The sequence below is a fragment of the Thamnophis elegans genome, chromosome 2, assembly GCF_009769535.1.
Source record: "Thamnophis elegans isolate rThaEle1 chromosome 2, rThaEle1.pri, whole genome shotgun sequence".
Classification (NCBI taxonomy): Eukaryota; Metazoa; Chordata; class Lepidosauria; order Squamata; family Colubridae; genus Thamnophis; species Thamnophis elegans.
Window position 1 is genome coordinate 1,904,203 of NC_045542.1, and position 14,603 is coordinate 1,918,805.

The 14,603-nt window shown below is 44.1% G+C and overlaps 1 protein-coding gene across 7 annotated transcripts in view; it reads right to left on the reverse strand.

The window, feature by feature from the left end:
- Positions 1-9,033: 9,033 nt before the first annotated feature.
- Positions 9,034-14,603, reverse strand: part of NFIX (nuclear factor I X) — a 225,102-nt gene continuing 219,532 nt past the window's right edge. For all 7 annotated transcript variants that reach the window (XM_032210630.1, XM_032210626.1, XM_032210629.1 and 4 more), the window contains one exon: positions 9,034-10,658. Coding sequence is in view for 3 of the 7 variants with exons in the window: in XM_032210629.1 (XP_032066520.1) it covers positions 10,618-10,658 (41 nt within the window). In the remaining 4 variants the exon portion in view is untranslated. The remainder of the gene's footprint in view (positions 10,659-14,603) is intronic.

Genomic DNA, 14,603 nt, shown 5'->3' on the forward strand with positions numbered 1-14,603 from the left:
TGGCCTTGAGTTGGCCACGCCCACCCAGTCACATGACCACCGAGCACCGCCTACCCAGATGGTCATTAAGGCAGAGAACCAGTTGTTAAATTATTTGAATCCCACCACTGAGAAACACCTAGGGAGATCCCAAGAAATGATTAAGTCTCCCCTTCTACTCCAATTAATTGGAGTTAGTTGCCAAAAATGGCCCTCACCATCTACCTTTACGTACTGCTGTTTTCACAGTAGCCTGTTTTCACAGGAGCCAAGGTGGCGCAGTGGGTAGAGTGCAGCACTGCAGGCTACTTCAGCTGACTGAAGTTATCTGCAGTTCGGCGGTTCAAATCTCACCGGCTCAAAGGTGACTCAGCCTTCCATCCTTCCGAGGTGGGTAAAATGAGGACCTGGATTGTTGGGGGCAATATGCTGATTCTGTAAACTGCTTAGAGAGGGCTGAAAGCCCTATGAAGCGGTATAAGTCTAACTGCTATTGCTATTGCTACTTCCCAATTTCCCAGATGATCACGATCATTTTGTCACATTCCCAGTTTCAGGCCACGGTGCCGGGGTTTTCATGAGCAAAAACAGATTTACATTTGTATCAGAAATTGGTTTATATCTAATGATGTTGGGTTGAGGCCTGAAAGCCTTTGTGCTTTGCAGAAAAAAGGGATGAAGGTGAGATAGTTGGTGCCAGTGCAAAGGAATGCCAGTGGTGGGCTTCTGGAACAAACTAATACCCCAATGTGTACATATCCTGGATGATACATACTTAATAGGCTTAAAGCAGTGTTTCTCAACCTTGGCCACTTGAAGATGTCCGGACTTCAACTCCCAGAATTCCCCAGCCAGCGAATGCTGGCTGGGGAATTCTGGGAGTTGGAGTCCAGACATCTTCAAGTGGCCAAGGTTGAGAAACACTGGCTTAAAGGGATCTTAATTAGGACTATTGTTGACTTGCAAAAGACACCTGTTTGTGTGCACCGATCCTGGCTGTCCGTGGCTATTAATCTCTCTCTCGAGTGTGTGCACGCTCTCTCTCTCTCTCTCTCTCTCTCTCTCTCTCTCTCTCTCTCTCTCTTTCAAGGAAGACAAATAGAAACATTACAGTCAATAACATTCTTTAATTCAATCAGTTAAAGAAGGTGCTGCGTCTATAAACTTTTATTATGGAAAAAATTGTAATTAATACATGCGTATTACACCCCGCTCGGAGAGTGGCACTTGGGGAGGGGGGGGGTAGTGCCGAGGGCTGATTGGGACAGGGGCTGGGGCTGGAGGAGCTGACCCACCACATCACAGCTGCTGATTCCCTTCTTTGGGGGTGAGGGCGACGGGGGGGGGGGAGGGGGGGAAGCTACGTGCAATGCAGGCGGGTTAGCAGAGGAGGCTGTTCTGCAGACTTGAACTATCTCTTCCCCTGTAAAAACCTGCAGGTGGGGAAAGGTAGAAATGATGGCTAGCAACTGAGTGGGCTCTCCATGAGCCCCCCTCCACCTGGAGGCGACTCGCTTGTAAACATATTTTGTTCACATTTCTGAAGCTGGATGCGTTAAAAGTTTGATCGCTTTCTCTTCCTCTCTCAACTTGTTCGCTGGTGGCAGCAAAGGCATCAGTTTAAGGCACTTCCCTTAATTCGGCTGCAGGGTTATGAGTTCCCTTTTTGCTTTCAGAACCAAACCATTAGCAAACCAACAGCTTCATAAGGAGTTGGAAGGGCACTGAAAGGGTCAAGGGAAAGAGCTGGAGATGGCTGCTCCGAAGCATCAGGCGGATGTGGGTAGAAACAGACGTGTGGATTTCGAGTTGAGACTAAGCAGGTGGGTCGCCTTAGCTTGGCACACTGGGGAAACTTACAAAAGGGCCCCCCTGTCCTTGTACCGAAATGGGGAGAGTCCCTACCTTAATATCCACACAGAACTAAGTCAAAATGGGGGGTTCTGGCTGCAGGGGTAAAAGAGCCCTTCCTGTAAACATCCTGAGTGGGTTAGAGAAGGAAATGTTTTAGGGCAGTGTTTCTCAACCTTGTCAACTTGAAGATGTCTGGACTTCAACTCCCAGAATTCCCCAGCCAGCGATTGCTGGCTGGGGAATTCTGGGAGTTGAAGTCCAGACATCTTCAAGTTGACAAGGTTGAGAAACACTGCTTTAGGGCTGCCATCTCTGGGTTGCAAAAATCCGAATGGCCATTAGATGGCACCCAAAGGCCAGTGTTTTCTGTCCTATATGTCTATGCTGCCTTCTAGTGGTCTCGCACTGGGTCTTGTAACGTTAGGGAGCGTGGTCATATTCCCCGGTCAAGGAAAAGCAGAATGGCATCAGGGGGCATCATTTACCTCTGCGAAGAATGGAAGACACAACAAAACACCTTACAAGACGTAGGGAAGAAGATTTGGGGGACAAGGCAGGACTGCTGGCCTTACTTGCCACCTCTGTTAGCTCCATGCCATATTGGAAGGGATGCTCCCCAAGCCTTCATGGGAAACAGGAGCAAGGTTTCTTTCCTCCTAGCACTGAGCCCCTTAGATCCTCCCCCGGAACGGCTGCTGAACTCCCAGGATTTCAGACCACAAAATCCTCAGGCCCTTGATCAGATCCCAGCAGTTCTCTGGCAAACTACGGTAGGTTTTTGGCGTGGCACGACAAAACCGCGGTCCACTAAAGCGCGCCCGATTAAAGCGCGTCGCTGACGTCATCAGCAGCGCGACAACAACGACGCGGAGAAAAAAGGGCGCTTTAAAAAGCGCTTTTAAAGCAAGCCGATTCACGTAAAGGTAAGGGTTAGGTTAAGGGTTAGGTTTAGGGTTAGGGTTAGGTTTAGGGTTAGGTTTGGGGGGTTAGGTTTAGGTTTACGCGCTAATTTTAGCTTTACCGCTCACAGCGTGCTGTTTTCGTCGCGCTGTGATGACGTCAGGTACGCGGTTTCGTCGAGCGCGCTTTAGTCGACCGCGGTTTTGTGGTGGAACCGGGTTTTGGAAACCCATCGGGGGCTAAACAACCTTTGAAATAAGTCTATTCAAAGGCAAAAGTGCAATTTGTCACTAGTATTTTCTGCCACACTAGATATGACAGCAGTACGCCCATATTTTTTTTTATCGTTAGGCTGCCCTAGCCAAATATCAGTAAAGAGGGGAGGAGAGTTTGATTTCAGAGCGGAGGAGGATAAAGGCAAATAGTGTTAAGTCCTCTCCCTGACATACCTTCCTGCTGAGCCAGGAGTGAGCCTTGCAAAGATAAGAAAGTTCCTCAGAGAAGAGGTTGCAAGAAGCCACGCCAAGGATTAACAGGAGCAGCAGCAGGAGGAGCAGACCCCTCTCAACATCAGCAGACGTGACCCAGGTGCTCAGTCCCAAATAAACAGGAACTACTCTCTCTCTCTCTCTCTCTGTATGTATGTATGTGTCTATGTATATATGTGTGTGTGTGTCTACACATACACACGCACATATACATAGACACAAACAGACAGACACACAGACAGACACACAGACAGCACACACCCTCTTAGGCACTTTAAAATTTGACCAAAATGCTGACGGGATGTGAATATGAAAGAAATGAGCCTAAATCTTGATGTTTCTGAGCAGCTCCTCCAGAAAGCAGGGGAACGAGGGAAGAAGGGAAACTGAACCCCCCCCCCCATTCACCCACCAAATACAGACACAGATACATGATCCTGGAGCCCTCGGCACTCCCCTCCACTGGGCTTCCCATCTCTGCTCTGAGGAAGGAACTGGTGGGAATGGAAAGAGGGAAGCCGATGTTTTTTTTCCTTTTTTTTAAAGTATATGGGTTTTTTTTTGTTTTTTAATTTTTTTAAACATTTTTATTTCATTTTTTTTTTTTTTTGAAATTCACATAACACAATAAGCCATTCCAATGGAGAAAAGCCGAAGAAAGCTCAGGCAAAAAAAATGATAAAAACAGTTTCGGATTTTTCTTTTTTTTTTTCTTTTTTTCCTATATATATATTTTTTTTGTTTGTGAAGCAATATTGACAGTTATAACATATGGCTACCTGCATTCTGCTAGACACGGAAGAAACTTAGAAAGAACAAAAAACAGACAAAGATCTACCCTTTATTTCGAGTGCAGAGGGGAGGGGCCAGCAGCAGGAGTGGGGAGGGGAGGGGGGGGCATGGAGAAACAGACTGAAAGACACAAAGGGAGGGATTGGGGGGGTTCCAGGGAAATTGGGGGGCGAGGGGATTCAGGGACAAGGAGAAAAAAGCACACCAAATTCCATTAGTACTATATATATATACTGTACTGTACTCATATATACTGCGTTTCTTAAACAAGGAAGAAACTTGTTCGAAGGGGCAAGGATAGGTCGCAGTCTGGGAAGCTGCAGTTTCATGGATCTCAAGGTTTTACTGCCGAGCGAGAGATGTGGGTCTGAGATTAAGGGGGGGGGAGGGAGGGGCATATGGAGGGGCATGAAAGGGGGGAGCCAAAGGTACCTTGTGAAAGGAAGGACAGAAGGACTCAGCTGTTCTTCTAAAGCAAAGGACAGAGGAAGAAGGAGCTCCATAGCAAGTAGGGTCCCACTGGCAGCCATAGAGGAGACAGCTGACGTCTCCAAACCAAGAGGTCAAGGGGCAGAAAAGTGGGTGCCGATACATTTATAGGGCAAAGATGACTGCCCACCACATGGAACCGTCTTGGGCCCCAAGGAACCTTAGCGTCCTCCTGGGCTAGCAAGGGAACCCACAGCTGAGCATCACTGGGGAGAAAGCCACTGAGCAGCCACCCTTTCCTGCAAACAGAGGACTCGGGGATCCAGAAAAGGGGATCGGAGAAGCCCAGACATGCAGAAATGTTTTTGGGGTGTGTGGGAAGGGACTCGTATCCAGGATTATTTTGGAGTTACGCTTCCTTCACCCTCTCTTTTGGGGGGGGGGGGGCAGCAGCAGCCAGGCCAAAGAGGACTAGGTACCACTATGTTTATCCCTTTTGCTGGTCAAGCCTAGGCTTTTATTGCTTCCCCCCTATATTAAGCGTATGGATTACAGTGGGAGGGGGGTGGCTTTTCCCGCTCCCCAGGCAGAGCACGTGGTCCATCTGTTTCAACAAAAGATGGGTTTACAAAGGCACTAATGTCAGCTGGCCAGTTAAACGTGTCGAGAGTAAGGCAAAGTCATCCATCTTGGTCCTTCCCTGAAGTGAGAAATCTCTCCAGTCAAGTCCTCCCGTGCTCTGCGAGGGGCAGGGTCTGATTTGGGTCTGCCTCCTGCTTTACACGCGGATCCTTCGGCCTTGCAATTTTCACAAAGAGCCGAGAGGGAAGATTCCTATCGACAGACAAGAAGGCTGTGGAAAAGGGGGCAAAGCGGGAGTTACAACTGGGGGGTAGGGATGTGAGGAGTTCAGAGGAAGGGATGCTGGTGAATTCATAGATCAGTTCCTCGTTCCAAAGAGAAGCCATTGAGCAATAGGTACATAGGTGAGACAGAGTTAAAAAGAAGGGAAAACTCCCCCAAACGTTGCAACTAGGCTGGTTTATAAGAAAGTGGGGTGGGGAATAGAAATAAAGACCAAACATCTGGTCAACTTTCGCTTAGCTCTTTTAGGGGGGGAAAAGAAGAGAAAAAAACACGGAAGAGAAGAAGGATGGTGCGCGGTGGCGGTGATGGAAGGCGCCGAAAGGATGAAAGGAGGTCTAACCAAGATGGCCTCTGTTCCAGTAGGAGCCTTCCCCCACTTTGCCATGGCAACCTCACCACCATCCATCTCGCTCGGCTACCCGGGAAGATCCATGAGAAGCTGCCATGTGCTGCTGGTGCGCTCGACCGCAAAGCCCACTGCCCCTTTCAGCTAAACATAAAGAAGGGATAATGCGTCTTTCCTAAAATGTGCTTTATGATAACAATTAATTGATTCAAAACTATGTATAATAGAGATTTTAATGTATTTTTTATACTGTAAGAAGCACCAGGTTTTGTATTTTTTAAATTTTTTTTTCAGCTTAGGGTTGGTTTTTTTTTTAAAGTTTTTTTTCCTTTACTTTCAATTTTGCAATCGTCTTCAATTTTTTTTAAACCTGATACAGTGTTTTTTTTTACAAGCTTATTTTTGTGCATGACAAAACTTTTGCCTTCAGCCCTCCCATAAAATGACAAAACTAATGAGGAAAAAGAGGAAACAACAACCAATCCTCAATTATTATCGACCTTTTCAAAAGAATTTAAAAAAATAAACAAGGAAAAAGGAAAAAAATAGACAAATGAAAAAATAAACAGAAAAAGTTTTTCCCCATACTTACAAAGGTGGGTTTTTCTCTTTTGTCCCAATTTATTTAGAGTCCCTGAGAACAGAGGACTTTGCAACAAAAATAGATTTTTTCTCTCTTCTTCTTAACAATCTTTAACATACAAAGATATTAAAACTATGCACTCCATTGCACTTGGCTCAATGCAAACAAAATTGGTTCTTTTAAAACCCCTAATATATATTTCGTTTTTTTAAAATCCCCTCCCCCTTTTAAACAAAAGTGTTTGTGTGTTTTGCTGCCGATACCTGTAAGCCACCAAAACTGAAACTTCTCCATGTCACCCCTTATGGATTCATCCCCAGGGTTGACATTTACCCCTTTTTTAGGACTCCAGCAAGGCAACATGTAAATAGATGGCACAGATATTCCATCTACCCACCTACATGCTACTGTTATTCATCTGTTAACCTCTTAAAAATCCCAAGTATTAAATAAGTGCTTAAGCACTGTTAGGATTTAAAGCTTCTTCTTTTTTTTTCAGAATTAAATAACAGTAAACTTCTACTCCCCTACCAACCACCCTCTAACCATTTTAAGTGCTGTTTCATTGGTGGTCACCCACCTCTGGATTCCTGCAATTCCTACCTTTTTTTCCCCAGATCTATTTCCTGTTTTTAGGGAACTCATTCTGAGCAATGCTGGGCATTAAGGCCAGAAGCTTCAAACAATTGAGTAAAATTATTGGGCTACTTGAAAGGAAAGCAATCAGTGTTTTAAGTGAATGAGCTTACTAAATATATTTAAGAACTGAAGGAATGGAGCAGGATCACTTCTTGTAGGGCTAACATATCTATTTGGGCTAGAAAAGCCAGATGGCTACTGGACTTGGAGGCAATCTAGTGAAGGTCTGGGTTTCTGCATATTAAATAGAGCCACCTGGACTATTGTGATCTTCACAATACAAATATTTGGAAGATTTTTCACGCTTTGTATGTTTGTATGCTGAGAAATTGTCGAGCCTAATGGAAACAGAATTGGGGTATGTTTGGGGTAGGGAAGGCACAATCTTCTTCAATCTGGGAATGTTTCAAATGCTCTTATAACCAAATCAAACGAAAATCATGGATCCTTTCAAATGCTACAGCTTGAGTCATATTTAATATTAGCACATTCCCCAAGCCTTGTTACACGTTGGAATCCGCTCCAGTGCAATCAGTCTAGAAAAGGTGCTTTATGTCGATTATTTGCTTTAAAAGGTCTTGAACGGTAGGCTGGATAGTCCAAGGGGATCTCTTTTTTTAAGGCCACCAAATTAGGAACTGTATCAATGCTCTCAGATGCAAAATATATCCAGGCTCAGTGTTCTTAAGGAAACACACGCTTTTTTTAATCTGAGCAGTTTCATAACAGGAATGGGGTTTATGTCCTAATTGTAGCTGCTGCATCCAAATTCTGCCCATCACTGATTTGGCTCCATCTTTTACTCTATGGATATTCAGCTACATTCAATATTTTTTTTCTCAGAGTGCTGAAAGGGGATCAACAATCATAGTACGAATTTTTATTCTACTACATTATGCTTAAATTTTTGAATAACATTAAGAGAACTTAATGTGAGAGGACCTGTGGTGTGACAGAAGCAGCAGGTAGAATGCTAATCCTAGAATTCGTTAAATTCCTCTCCACTGTTACTTTAAAGGAATAGATCTGGTTCACACCACTGACTAAAGCATCAGTTGAGTGTCTCCGCTTTGTGGCAGCCCCAAAATATCTACATGCAGGCTGCTCACTCCATGACAATTTCCCTCGCAAAGAAGACCTCCATCTTTGTGGAACAGCTGTCCTGCAGCTGTGCGAGGTCAGGCTCAAGAGCAGGCCTTGATTGTGAGGTCTGCTGGTGTATGTTTATTTGCATGTACAATATAGGACAGGGGAATTCAGAACATTCCTCTGACATGTGGATTGTAGGATAAGCGTGAGAGCAACTGCTGGCGGAGGAGAGAGTCAAATCTGCAACCCTCAGATTCCCTTCCTCGACCCTGTTTGTCCATTTGGGACTAGAAAACCATTGCACTTGGACAAGGGTGCAGATTCGTGGCCTCACCAGCAGGTCTGTTATGGACTAACTCTGCTCCAGAAATCCTTGGGACGCTCTGTGAATCAACTGAGCATTACAATAGCAGATAGTAGAACAGCTTCAGGAGATTCTCTAGATCAAATTAATTATTTGGAACACAACTTCAGGTACTGCAGATCATGGGCCTAAATTCAATTGTTCTGGACTAATTGCACAGAAACCTGTCCCCTGCATTACTTTCTGGCCCTTTCCAAACTAGACAATACCCCATCCCTATCCTTACCCCTTATTCCGAGATAGAACTTCACTGCTGCCCAGTAAGAACCAATGATACCTCATGCAGAGTGAGCATAGCTAATAGGAACAACGGAGCGGGAGATAAACTCCAAAGAATTTGGCAAAGCTCCTGCCCCCAAAAACTCAGCATCTGCTAAGGAAAGGTTTCTATCAAAAATGCTGGAAAAAGAACAAGAGAGATCATCTCATGAGTGCACAACAGAAAGGGACGTTTTTTCTCTCTCACAGGTTTTGCTGTAGTGTGAGACAAGGAAAGAGGAAAGTGCATGGAACTGTGTGGCTGATCTGGTGCACATGTGTGCATTTCCACACCGTGTACAGATGGTAGTGTCAAACCCTCATAACTATCCATTAGACCAGTGTTTCTCAACCTTGGCAACTTGAAGATGTCCGGACTTCAACTCCCAGAATTCCCCAGCCAGCATTCGCTGGCTGGGATGGGATCTGGGAGTTGAAGTCCGGACATCTTCAAGTTCAAGGTTGAGAAACACTGCATTAGACAGCCTCCATTACATCTAATTATATACAATTCATTTTGTTGCAGCTGTGACTGTTAAGATCTTTGTTGACGCTTGTTTTAACAGTAACAACACAAAAACCAATTGTACTTCACTGCTGGTAGTCACCTGTACGTAGAGGAAGCCAAAGGAAATGCAACAACTCAAAAGAGTAAGAAAAATGAAGTGGAGAAAAGGGGATCAGCAAAAGTGTCAAACCATAGTAACAACAGACACCCACAATCTCACAGGGCCAACTAGGCTGGGTACTCTGACGAAACGTACCTGTCTTGAGCTAGCTACTCTAGCCCTAATGGTTTGGGGTACAATTGATGTATGCCCCTTTGCTGCCTTGCTAATCTTTTTTTTAATTATTATTTATAAAAGAATGAATACTGTCCTATCCTAAATATTTGTCCATTTGCAATAGCAGCAAGGTGTTTCTTTTCAAAGAGAAACACTTTCCAGTCAAATCAAACTTGTCACCATGAACCGAAGAGGGCCCATATTTTCTTGTTACTATGGGGGAAAAGGAATTCCAGTTCACGCAGAATAAGACTGGAAATATTTTCCATGTAATCCAGACATTATTGTTTTTTTTTTCCTGAGATGCAGGAAAAGTTCATTCAGAGCAAGGAATACACAAGGAAGCACTAGATATCAAGATCAGCAGGAGAATAGATTTGTGCATGCATGTTTGCGGAGGGAGGGAAGGAAGAGGAAATTTATTCCTTGCTCTGGAATGGAATTCAGTTGGAACATCTGGTATTCAGGAGTGTTTCTGCTTTTGCTTTCTTTTCACTTGTAGAAATGCAATGTTAATTTGGTTAACAAGGGAACATATGTTTGGTGGGAGAAGTAATGCTTAATCTAAACCATTTCCAGATCTGAACCACAATGGTGCACTGAATCGGCCTACTCACTGAGTGGAACTGAGACCAAATTTGATTTGCCTGGCCTCCACCTCTCCCCGCAGGTGTTTCTTCAAAGCAACGGGGGCTCGAGCCCCGATTAAGCAAGTGCTTTTAGTTTCTTTAACATATTCAGATTCACCTTGGATTTAGGCTAATAAGTAGACAAATCTCTAGGGAGCGATCTCCTTTTCCATACCCCAGCAAACATAATCCCTCATAAATCTTGAGACAGTTTTGGGATTTGAGACTGGTCGATGTGAGTGTTATTTTTTTTTGCCCATGATGAATGAAGAAAAAATCCCTTTTTAAACCAAAAAAAAACAAACCACACCATTGTTTGGGGTGGCCTGTCCAGAACTATTTTATACATTGTTTTAACAGAGAGTTACTTCAGGATGAGTTGATGAGATTCTTTGAGAAGACAAGATTCTCGTAGGCAAAGGCCAAAATCTGCTTTGGATCAGGGAGGTCCAACATGAATTTTTTTTTTTTAAGCTTCTCATCTGTGTTACCCAATGTCTCTTACTTTTCTTTGAAGAGGAGCAGCTCAGTGAAGAGATAGGTTAAGGACTAAAGATTCTGATTCGCAGGGCTTGAGTGAAAAAAATATCATTGTCGTCATCATCATCATCACCATCAGTTTTCTTCACTTGAAGATCCTGTCAGAGGAACCAAGACTGGACCAGAAGACAAAAGAGAGAAAGAGAGAGAGAGAGAGAGAGAGAGAGAGAGAGAGAGAGAGAGAGAGAGAGAATATTAAAATTGAGACTCTGATAAACTTCTTTCTTTTTCTTACGCCTGATATTGAAATACTCGTTAAAATTCACCCCAAGGGTTTTCTAGGCTTTGTGACTTCATTATCTTCAGTCTCAGGCAACCTGATAGCCCACATTATTTGTTCCTCTGTAACACTTAATTCCTGATTTCCTCTCATATTGCACCACAGTACAATGCCATCACCTTCTTATAACAGTCACCTAATGCAGTGTTTCTCAACCTTGGCAACTTGAAGATGTCTGGACTTCAAGTCCCAGAATTCCCCAGCCAGCATTCACTGGCTGGGGAATTCTGGGACTTGAAGTCCAGACATCTTCAAGTTGCCAAGGTTGAGAAACACTGACCTAATGAAGCCTCCTGAGATTTTGATTCAGATTTGTCATCAAGCACAAATTTAATAGGTTGCTAAAAGCAGTAGCTGGCACTGATTCTCAGATGAGTGTATCCACAGGGATTACACATATAATTCCACGCGCCTATTTTTTTTTATTGCATGCACACTACACATTTGTAGGATATATTTCAAACTGGGCAAAACTAAACACCACGATAAGCATACTACCACCAGCACTGAAAACCGTAGCTCCATATTCAGTTGTTTCTTTCATATCATCTTTATTAAAATATATTAGGATCTTGATCTTCCAAGCTTCCATCCCTGATCGTTAAGTGTTGCTGGCGCAGTAAAGAATAACAAACTAATGATGCCAAGAGGGATAAATTGAGCTGGGTGTGAAAGAGGATCATAGACCATATATATTAGCAGCTTAATACTGATTTTATCCTTCATATCCTTTCATTTAAGAAACTGAAGACAGGTTTTCTGCTGACCAATTGTATTGACCTTATGACTCTGCAAAGGAGGCCAAGCTCTGAGGGGGTTCTCTCTTATTTCTTACCCTTTCAATCCATGAATGGACAGGGAAGCCTTACTGACTGTCATCTGTGTGGATGGGCCTCCCAGAGGCTCCCTTTTCCTTTTAGGGATTGTTTCATCTTTCTTTTTCTTTTTTTCTTTTCCTTTGTTTTCCCACCTTCTCTGTCTTTCTGCTCTTCCCTTCTTCCCCTTCTCCCTCCCTCCTTTCCTTTCTAGTTCCATCTTTCCTTCTTTCCTCCCTCCCTCCCTTTTCTTCTTCCTTCCTTCCTCTTGCCTATCAACTTCACTCTTTGTCTTCCTGCTCTTTCCCTCTCTTCCCCTTCTCTTCCTACCTCCTTCCCTCTTTTCTCCCCCCCTTCCACTTTTTCTCCCTTCCTTTCTTCCATCTTCCTAAAAGGCCCTTTATACCACCTCTCCACTGATATTGATACAGGTTCTCCCGCTGTAATCAAACCATCTAAACGGATGGCTCAGATTCACAGAAGCAAAAGAGAAGCATGGCAGTTTCCTTCCAACAGGCCTACCTTGTAAATTAAAGATTGTTTAATTTAAAAAGGGAAAAAAAGGGAACTACTGCAATACAGTGGGTACAGTATAGGAAAGAGTTTGAGTTTGAGTTTCATTTTATTATATGCTGCCTATTCCCTGCGGGACTCAGGGCGGCGCACAAACCCAAGGAGGGAAAGGGAAACACAAAAACTACAAATACAAGGCATTTAAAAATAACCAACAGCCACACGAATCGAGAGGGGAAGGGAACTCGTCAACCCAGGCCTGCCGACACAGCCAGGTTTTAACGGCTTTTCGGAAGGCCTGGAGAGAGGTGAGGCTCCGAATCTCTGTGGGGAGTTCGTTCCAAAGTGCCGGAGTTGCCACAGAGAAGGCCCTCCCCCGGGTCCTAGCCAGATGACATTGGCTAGTAGACGGAACCCAGAGGAGGCCAACCCTGTGCGATCTAATGGGTCTTTGGGAGGTAATTGGCAGCAGGCAGTCTCTCAAGTACCCAGGTCCAATACCATGAAGGGCTTTATAAGTGACGACTAGCACCTTGAAGCGTATCCGGAGACCAATAGGCAGCCAGTGCAGCTCGCGGAGGATAGGTGTGACGTGGGTGAACCGAGGTGCACCCACAATCGCTCGCGCGGCTGCATTCTGGACGAGCTGAAGTCTCCGAATGCTCTTCAAGGGCTGCCCCATGTAGAGCACATTGCAAGAAAGGAGAGTATTCTTCTGCCACCCTGGGAAGAAACTGAAAGGGAGGCCACTGTGAGATATAAGGGTGGAATTAAGATGTACTGGTGGAAGAGATGGGGAAAACAATGGTAGCCAGGAGGATTTACTGGACTCCATTCTTTACGGGCCATAGTTAGATCAGCTTTTTTTAAAAAAGGAAGCCGTTGATCAGCTGAAAACAGAGTAATCCAGAGTGAAATGGCTATACAAGGTAAAACCAGTTGCTGGGGGAGAGGAAGCCAGCCACTGTACCCAATTATAAAGCTGGAGATTCCCCTAATCTGGAATAAACATTGTGGACTAACCGCGTGGAAGGGTTTAAGGCACCTCGGAATGGAAAACTTGAAGCAGGATACAAAATTTAAGTTGGAGGTGCATTTTATGAAGAGGTAAATGATTGATAATAATCTGTTTCCTTCACTTCAAGAAAAGGGAGGCAGCTCTTAGAGGTGCTGGGAAAAGAAGAAAGTGTAAATTGGACTGAGTGGGAATTGAACTGGATGACTAAATGAAATCTATTGGTACCGCACCAAACTTGAACTTGGGGCTTTTGCCACTGCTAGCCCTTCTGCTGAAATTAGATAAGGATGTCTTCTGGTACCTCGATATCACATGATGTAGGTTTTCTCGCTCAATTATCTTGCCCTTCGTGCCATCTCTCGTGAGACTGCTATATAGGGCTGAATGCATCCCTGTCTGGGGCTGCTCTTTCACCAGTAAGAAAATGTTCAATGAGAATTTCGTAAATTCAATAGAAACTAAAAGTTTCTCATAGGCAAAAAAGATAAGAAGCTTATTTGGTTAAATGCAGCACTGCAGGCTACTTCAGCTGACTGCAGTTCTGCAGTTCGGCTGTTCAAATCTCACCGGCTCAAAAGTTGACTCAGCCTTCCATCCTTCGGAGGTGGGTAAAATGAGGACCCGGATTGTTGTTGGGGGCAATATGCTGACTCTGTAAACCGCTTAGAGAGGGCTGAAAGCCCTATGAAGCGGTATATAAGTGCTATTGCTATTGCTATTGCTATGCTAGCTATCTATCTATCTATCTATCTATCTATCTATATCTATCTATCTATCTATCATCATCTATCTATCTATCATCTATCTATATCTATCATCTATCATCTATCTATCTATCTATCTATCTATCTATCTATCTATCTATATATCTATCATCTCTCATCTATCTATCTATCTATCATCTATCTATCTATCTATCTATCTATCTATCTCTATCTATCTATCTATCTATCTATCTATCTATCTGTCTTCTGGAGCCGAGGTGGCGCAGTGGGTAGAGTGCAGTACTGTAGGCCACTTCAGCTGACTGCTATCTGCAGTTCGGCTGTTCAAATCTCACCTGCTCAGGGTTGACTCAGCCTTCCATCCTTCCGAGGTGGGGAAATGAGGACCCGGATTGTTGTTGGGGGCGATATGCTGACTCTGTAAACCGCTTAGAGAGGGCTGAAAGCCCTATGAAGCGGTATATAGTCTAACTGCAATTGCTATTTTGAACGACCAATGTCAGATCATTTTATCTCGATTGAAAACACCGCCTGCCACCTCAGCTATTGCTTTTGCAGCTTATAGGTCATTGCTAGCAGTTACATGTCACATAAGAACGTCAAATTTTATTTAGACACGAGGAATTCCAATCACTGCTGCTGTACTCACGACATGTAATCCCACCTTCCCACAATATTGTGGAGCAATATTGGCCCTGTCTTGCAAAGTT